Below are 8,374 nucleotides of genomic sequence, written 5' to 3' on the forward strand. Positions count from 1 at the left end.
CTGGCTATCCCGTCAGGCCTGGGGATAAAGATAATAATCTGTCCCCACCCGAATGATGAATGAATGTTGAGTGCTATTTTTACTCATGTATTGTTTCATGTTTACTCTTTTGTACCCCCTTCCCCATATTTTGTAAGCCGCCCTGAGTCCCCTCAGGGAAAAGGGCGGCCTATAAATATTAATAAAACTAAGCTAAAACTAAACTAAATGCCCAGGTTTCTGCCTAGATAAGCCTCCAAGTGGCCTCAACGATGCTCAGGGAGAGCATTAACAAGCACTGCAAGGAGTATAAGTCCTCCCATTCTCCACCATTCAGTCAGAACTGAAGAAGCTTCTTGGATGAAAAGTGAAACCCCTTCAAGGGAAAACAAAGTCCAGTTGCCTTTTGAAAAAGCGCTTTGGGGGCGACCACGGATGGGTTCCTTCATGGTCCCTCTGCTTGCCAGGCCCTTCTTAAGCCAGGGGGGGGGCAGGGAAGGTGCCACCCCGGATGTGGATCTGCTCGCCCATCGTGAACAATAGAAGGCAGTTGTGGGGGCCTCTCTCTCCTTTTGGGGTCACGCCAGCGACATATGGGGAGCGTGTGGTCTGGCGGTGCAGCCAGGTTGAGCGTCCCCCTCTCTCTCTCCGCTTGTGTAGGTCGAAGCAGGAGGGGGCCATGGAGCCCGAGGGCCCCCCGCTGAAGAACAGCTTCAACAACCCCGCCTATTACGTGCTGGAGGGAGTCCCCCACCAGCTCCTCCTCCCAGAGCTGTCCCCGGCGACCTCGGCCAAGCCCCCCGCCCCCCGGAACAAGGTCCAGATCACGGTGCCCATCCAGCCGGAGTCCTGGCGCTCCCCCCAGCCGCCGCCCCCCCAACGGGCCGAGGAGAGCGCCGAAGAGGAAGAGCCGGGGGTCCTCAACCTGCCACCCCCAGACTTCCCGCCCCCTCCCTTACCCAAGTCCGTGGCCTTGGAGACGGCGGAAGGGGGCCTTTACACCCCGGTGGGCGTCCGAGGAGAGGATCACGCGGCCGGCAAGCCGCGTGCCACCGTGGCCTTCAGCGAGCCCCTCAAGACCAAGCCCCCCAAGCTGCACCCCAGGCCGGCCTCGTCCCTGGGGGCGGGGTACCTGCTGGACACCCCCACCGGACCCCAGGTTGGCCCGGGCACCCTGGACGACCGTTCCTGCTCCGTGCTCCAGATGGCCAAGACCCTGAGCGAGGTGGAGTACTCCAGCGGGGGCGGCCTGGGGAGGGAGCAAGCGGGCCGGCCCCCCTCCCACCCCCTGACCAAAGTCAGACTGGATCTGGCCCACCGCTGCCTTCCGCACGACTACAGCCGCGCCGGGGGCTTCCCTGCCCGCTCCATCCGGGAGAGCATTGAAGAAGCAGAAGAGGTAGGCGCCTGTGTCAGGAGGCCTCTGTGCCCCCCTCCCACGTTCCGCATTTGCAGGGAAGGCCGGGGGGTCTCTGGGCATCCCGGCCTGGTCACTGACCTCCTCCTGCTGCTCCTTCGCAGACCCTGACCCAGGAGGGGCAGAGTGGGGGCTCCAGGCACAGCGAGTCCAGCGTTGGGGAATGGCTGAGGGCCATCGGCATGGAGCGATACGAGGAAGGGCTCATACACAACGGATGGGACGACCTGGAGTTCCTCAGGTGAGGCTCTGCTGGGACAGTTTGGCCTAGTGGTTGAGGTGCCTGGCTAGAAAGCGGGAGATGGGGAGCTCTAGTCCCATCTTAAGACGAAAGCAGAGGAGTGACTTTGCATCAACCACCAGGAGACGGGGAGTTCTAGTCCTCGCCTTGGGCATGATAGCCAGCTGGGTGTCTTTGGACCAATCAGCAGGGGGACGGTGAGTTCTAATTCCACCCTAGGCGTGAAAGCCAACTAGGAGATTTTGGGCCAATCACCAGGTGACAGTGAATTCTAGCCCTGCGCTAGGCACCATAGTGGGCTGGGTGACTGGGCCAATCACCAGGAGACCAGAGACAGTCCTTGCCTTAGGCATGAAAGCCGACTGAATGACTTGGGGCCAATCACCAGGTGACGGTGAGTTCTAGTTTCGCCTTAGCCGTGACAGCCTGCTGGGTGATTTAGGCCCCGTCCCTCCCTCCCTCCCTCTCTCTCAGCCTAGCCCACCTCACAAGGTTGTTGTTGTGGGGAAAATAAGAGAAAGAAAGTCTGTCAAATCTGTTTTTTAAAATAATAAAGGTCCGGTCCAAATGAATGAATGAATGAATGAATGAATGAATGAATGAATGAATGAATGAATGAATGAATGAATGAATGAATGAATGAATGAATGAATGAATGAAAAGAGGGGGGGGGCCTCTGACTGGGAATTGAGGAGCCACGAGGAGCATCCCAGAAGGACTCAAGGGGAGGGAGGGTCTCTAAGGACGTGACCCGTCAAAACCGCGGTCCACTAAAGCGCGCCCGATTAAAGCACATACCTGACGTCATCAGCAGCGCGACGAAAAAAATTAAAAATAAATTAAATTAAAATTAAAATTAAATTAAAGCAAGCTGATTCACATAAAGGTAAGGGTTAGGGTTAGGGTTAGGTTTAGGGTTAGGTTTGGGGGGGTTAGGGTAAGGTTTTTGCTTTAATTTTAAATTTACCGCTCACAGCGCAATGTTTTCGTCGCGCTGTGATGACGTCACGTACGCGCTTTCGTCGAGCGCGCTTTAGTCTACCGCGGTTTTGTGGTGGAACCCTCTAAGGAAAGGGGGAGGCGAGGGTGGAACCACCCGGCCTCTGCTTCCGAGGACCCCAGGAGAGGCAGCCAGGAGCTGATGTGTTGGTGCAAAAGCCAAGGGTAACGCAACGGGTGCCAGGGGTGGGGGTGGGCTGTGCCAGCCCCAGGGTCCGAGATGCCTCCAGCGTGGACCAACCTCCGGAGCGGTCCCTGCCTTGGGCCCATTTTCACGGATCGAGTGTCATGGGATAAATCCTCTGAGGAGCACCGAGTCTTGCCGAGAAGCCATGACCTTTGCTTCCCATCTCGCACACCCACGAACAAGCCTTTAGGCCAAAGGATGCTAGTTTGCACACCTAACCGAGGAGACACACCTAACCCTTGCCAGCTGAAGGACCAGCCCTGCTACTGCCCTATTTAGCCACCAGGGGGCGGTCGTTCCCGGACAATGTTTATAGTTAGTTTATAGTTTTATAGTTTTATTGATTTGTATGCCGCTCACTCCCGAAGGACTCCGGGGGGCTTACAATAAAACAAGGGAGGGGGGGATAATACACAAACAACATATTAAAATATACAACAGTCACAATTTCCCCAAGGACTGGATATTTCGAGAGCCCCCCGGCCTGCTGGAGCAGCCAGGACTTAACAGCTTTGCGGAAGGCCGGGAGGGTAGTAAGGGTCCGGATCTCCACGGGGAGCTCGTTCCAGAGGGCTGGAGCTGCGACAGAGAAGGCTCTCCCCCGGGGGAGTCGCCAGCCAACATTGGCTGGCGGATGGAATCCGGAGGAGACCTAACCTGTGTGATCTAATCGGTCTATGGGAGGTGATCGGCAGGAGGCGGTCTCTCAGGTACCCAGGTCCGATGCCATGGAGGACTCCCAAATTGCGAACCCTCTCTGAGGGGCGTATAATTTCACCACCCAGCCTGAGAGATGGAATATTTGGCCAATCTTTGGGAGGGAACATCTGAGCCAAGGTGGCGCAGTGGTTAAATGCAGCATTGCAGGCTACTGCTAGTTCTGCAGTTTGGCAGTTCTAATCTCACCGGCTCAAGGTTGACTCAGCCTTCCATCCTTCCGAGGTGGGTGAAATGAGGACCCGGATTGTTGTTGGGGGCGATATGCTGACTCTGTAAACCGCTTAGAGAGGGCTGAAAGCCCTATGAAGCGGTAGATAAGTCTAACTGCTATTGCTATTGCCACCAGAAGCCGTAGGTGGCTCCCTTGCTGGAGGCTTTAAGAAAAGGTTGAACAACCGTTTGTCTGGAATGGCGTAAGATCTCCTGCTTGAGTAGGGGGTTGGGCTAGAGGACCTCCAAGGTCCCTTCTAGGATTCTATGATTTTGAGAGAGGCAAGGTACATGATAGACAGAGGAATGGATGGGTGGGTGGATGGATGGATGGATGGATGGAAGGAATAGCTTCCCTCCAGAAGTTGTGGGTGTGTCATCACTGGAGGCTTTGAAGAAGAGACGGGACAAGCATTTGTCTGGAATGGTGTAAGATCTCCTGCTTGAGCAAGGGGCTGGACTAGAGGACCTCCAAGATCCCTTCCAACTCTGCTAATTCTCTAACATATCCTTCCTCCCCCTCTTCTCCCCCCCCCCTTGCAGTGACATCACGGAAGAGGACCTGGAAGAGGCCGGGGTGATGGATGCCGGCCACAAGCAGCTTCTCCTGGAGAAACTCAAGAAATAGCCAGGACTTCTGGGGGCGATGGTGGCCCACTTGCCAGATGTGCCTTCCCCTTCAGATTTCACCCCCTTCCCCCCTTACAGCTGCCAACCGAGGGTCCACCTGCCTCCTTTTCCGGCCGTCCCCCCCCTGGAGGGGAGGATCCAAGCCCAACTGTGGCCCGATTTCCAGATGTGGCAGGGACACCTCTGCTCCTGGGAAACCTGGTCTGAGCAGCTGAAGGCCTGCCTGGGGGGTTCCCCTGGGTTAAGTTATTCCTATTTATTGCCCCCCCCCTCTTCCTCGCAGAGAACCACATTCCCCTTCCAGCCTCCGGGGCCCCTGACTCACACCTGGCCTTGGAGGGGGGATTCCCAGCAGAAAGGAACACCCCCCCACAAAGAACTGCTGATGGGGAGACCTGTGGCCTCCAGGCCTGAGATGCCAGCGGACAGGCCTTTTGGGGGGGGCACCAACCAACCCCCCTCCCCTCAACTCAGAGATGGGAGGCAGCCAGTGTAAACAATTTCACAAGTGGGGAGGGTGGGAATTTGGAAACAGAGCCGTGTTCCAGAGGCCGTTTCCACCCCCCCCCAAAGGCAGGACTCACGGGGGGTGTGTGTGAATTGTGACGTCCCACGCGTGGCCTCGTGAGGCTGACGATGGCCGGCTTTTCTTCTGCCCCCCCCCCCCCCGCCTCACCCTGTAGATCTTCCCTCGTCCCATCATTTCACAATTTCCTGGCAACTTTTACGAAGCTTTTAAAGGTCCGTTTTTGGCGTCTTGCTTTGCGAGCATTTTAAGCCTTAAACCGGGGGAATCCGACCTTGGCCGCGTGGAGACTTGCGGACTCCCCAGCTCCCAGAATATTCCCCAGTCCGGTTGTCCACGAGCCTCCGAGACCGGAACACCCCTGCCTTAATGCATCTTCTCCTCACCTGAGAGTTTTAACTGTCCCGTGGATGACAATCTCCAGATTAAACTCAGGGAGCCTGCAGGGAGGAAGAAACACACCCCTCTTGAGTGGCAGTGCCAATTCTGGTAGACTGCTCTTGGACAACGGGAGCAATCAAGCTACTGAAGCCCCAGAGCAGCCTCTCCTGAAGAAGTGAGGGTCAACCGCTGGGGGATGGGCCATTTGCTGACCAAGAGGGACGTCGTATCCAGGCCGCAGAGCTGGGATCTTGGCCAAAGGATGGACTCTTGACTAGGCGGACCCAGTTGGGGTGCTCCATGCTGGAGGAGGACAGAAGAAGAGTCCCATCAGGTCCACCTGCGTTGAGGTTCTCCTGAGCACCTCGTTCCTGCAAGTCCTTTCAGCCGGGGGTCTCCCCCTGCAGATCCCCCTTCTTTCATCCTGACTCGGGAGCCGCCTGGGGACAAGGGCCGCCCTCCTCACCTGTGCAAACCGTGGTGCCTGCAGAGCGTCTTTCGATCCGGGCCACGGCAGCCAAAGGCTGGGATCCAGGCCATCGTCTTGGTTCTCCTTTCTCTTCGGTGATGGGGGGGACATTTGCCCCTTGCTCCGTGCCTTATTTTACACTGGGGAGATGGTGGGGAGGTGGGCTCCCGCAGATGCAAGAAATTGCAAGGTAAATCTAACCGGGGTGGGGGGGGCTTTGTTGAGGGGTTTCAACCCAGCGCAGACCCCAGTTAGTGACTTAGAGTCTCTTCCTGCATCTCTTAAACCAGTGTTTCTCAACCTTGGCCACTTGAAGATGTCCGGACTTCAACTCCCAGAATTCCCCAGCCAGCATTCGCTGGCTGGGGAATTCTGGGAGTTGAAGTCCGGACATCTTCAAGTGGCCAAGGTTGAGAAACACTGTCTTAAACCTTGTTGAGTGTTGAAATTGTCCTTGAGGCCGTTTGATTGGCGCAACCGAGGCTGCTCAACCTTGGTGGCTTGAAGATAGAGGGACTAGAATTCCCAGAATTCCCCAATTGGCACAGCTTTCCCCTTCCCTCCCTCCCTCTCTTCTTCCTTCCCTTCCCCTCATTCACATCTTTTTCCTTCCCTCTTCTTTCTTCCATCTGTCTTGTATCTTCCATCCTTCTCCCCTCTTCCCTTCTCCCTCCTTTCTTCTTTCCCTCCCTCCCCCTTTCCCTGTCTCCCTGTCTCTCTCACCCTCTTCTTTCTTCCTTTCCTCACTCCCCTCTTTCCCTGTCTCTCACTCCCTTGCTTCTTTCTTCCTTCTCTCTTTCTTCTCTTCTCCCTCCTTTCTTCTTTCCCTCCCTCCCCCTTTTCCTGTCTCCCTGTCTCTCTCACTCACTTCTTTCTTCCTTTCTCTCACCCTCTTCTTTCTTCCTTTCCTCACTCCCCTCTTTCCCTGTCTATCACTCCCTTGCTTCTTTCTTCCTTCTCTCCCTCTTTCTTCTCCCTCCTTTCTTCTTTCCCTCCCTCCCTCTTTCCCTGTCTCACTCACTCACTTCTTTCTTCCTTTCTCTCACCCTCTTCTTTCTTCCTTTCCTCACTCCCCTCTTTCCCTGTCTATCACTCCCTTGCTTCTTTCTTCCTTCTCTCCATCTTTCTTCCTTCTTCCTTCCTTCTCTACTCAGAGTCCCAAGGGAGTGGGCAGCATACAAATTTTATTAAACTCAAACTTCCCCTTTCCTCCCTCCCTTCCCCCCTTCCTCCCCCATAGCTGGCTGGGGAATTCTGAGAGTTGAAGTCCACCCCTCTTCAAAGTTGAGAAACCTTGGGCATAACCATGGTTGGATGACGTGAGAAGACACTTGAGGTCCTTCGTGGAAATTCTGCTGAGGATCTCCATAATTTCCAGCTCACAGACATGGGATCTGGGGAAGCTGGGAGTTGTAGTTCTCCCCAGGAATGAGGGAGGACTCTGGGTTAGCCTTCCAGGGCCGCCCCCACCTTAGCAAAGAGCAGTTCTCCGAGACAGAAATGAAGGATATTCCGTGTTCGTTGTTCCTTTTATTTGGTTCCCTTGCCACGTGGGGGAGAAAGAAGTCAATGATTTCGTGCTGCCTTTCCTCTTTTTCTCTCTCTCTCTCTTCAGTTATTACTAATGTTTGGCGTGAGTTTAACCTTACTTAATTCTACTCCGTTGTGTTGTGTGTGTGCATGTGTGCTTTTTAAATGTTTAATTTAATTTCTATTTTGAAACTCTCTGTATGCTTAATATCTCAGGGGTGGAAGAGACGGCTGAAGTATTCTTCCTCCCCTGGTCACATTTCATGCCTTAGATCAGAGGTGGGTGACAAGGAAGGGCCTTTTCTGCCTGGTGGACTTCAACTCCCAGAATTCCTCAGCTGGCTGACTCGGGGATTCTGGGAGTTGAAGTCCACCAGGTGTAAAAGGCCCATCCCAGTTCCCCACTCCTGCCTTAGATTAATACGCCATGATTCAATAAAAGGGCTTGTTTGCGTATTGGAGTGTCCTTTTCATCGTTTTCTGGATAGGAGTGGGAAATATCACAGTTTGGGGGGGATTGTTGAGCACATTTTGTGGGTGCTGTGGAGGCCCTTATAGAATTGGGGGGGGTGCTTTGTGGGAACCAGAAAAAAGGTGTTGTTGATCAAATCAGCTAACCCTCAATCAAGAAAGTAAATTTAACACAAGGTAGATCCAGCCATGCACATCTCTAAACCTAATTTTTTTTCCTGTCCAATCTGCTGGGTTTTGGAACATCAATATTTTAACATGCTGGCTGAGGAATTCTGGGAGTTGAAGCCCACCCATGCACACTGGGGGAGGGGTGTTCTTGTTGTGGCCTGCCAGCGGTCAGCAGATTCGGACAGTGAGGAGGTTGGGGAGGAAGATGGGCCAGTCCTGGAGTCTGGGGGAGGCTCTGATGAGGGCTCTGTGTCAGAAGCAGAGATGGGGCCAGAGCCGTCTGACAGTTATCAGCTGCCTTCGGAGTCAGACATCAGTGAGGCAGAAGAACAGCTGGAGCCTGTTCCCAGTGGGCGCATGCACAGAGCTGCCAGACGAAGGGAAGAGCTAAAGACAGGGGTCGACTTGGGAGTAAGGCCACAGGTGGATGGTGAATGGCCCCT

The 8,374-nt window shown here is 54.7% G+C and overlaps 1 protein-coding gene across 2 annotated transcripts in view; it reads left to right on the top strand.

Moving 5' to 3' along the window:
• Positions 1-7,745, top strand: part of INPPL1 (inositol polyphosphate phosphatase like 1) — a 68,463-nt gene extending 60,718 nt beyond the window's left edge. For both annotated transcript variants that reach the window (XM_087720919.1, XM_087720918.1), the window contains exons 26-28: positions 640-1,378; positions 1,501-1,637; positions 4,297-7,745. In XM_087720919.1, coding sequence (XP_087577045.1) covers positions 640-1,378; positions 1,501-1,637; positions 4,297-4,381 — 961 coding nt within the window. In that variant the 3' untranslated portion in view covers positions 4,382-7,745. The remainder of the gene's footprint in view (positions 1-639; positions 1,379-1,500; positions 1,638-4,296) is intronic.
• Positions 7,746-8,374: the final 629 nt, after the last annotated feature.

Source organism: Thamnophis sirtalis, unplaced genomic scaffold, assembly GCF_051295495.1.
Source record: "Thamnophis sirtalis isolate CommonGarterSnake01/CBP01778 unplaced genomic scaffold, rThaSir2_p1.2 scaffold_8, whole genome shotgun sequence".
Classification (NCBI taxonomy): Eukaryota; Metazoa; Chordata; class Lepidosauria; order Squamata; family Natricidae; genus Thamnophis; species Thamnophis sirtalis.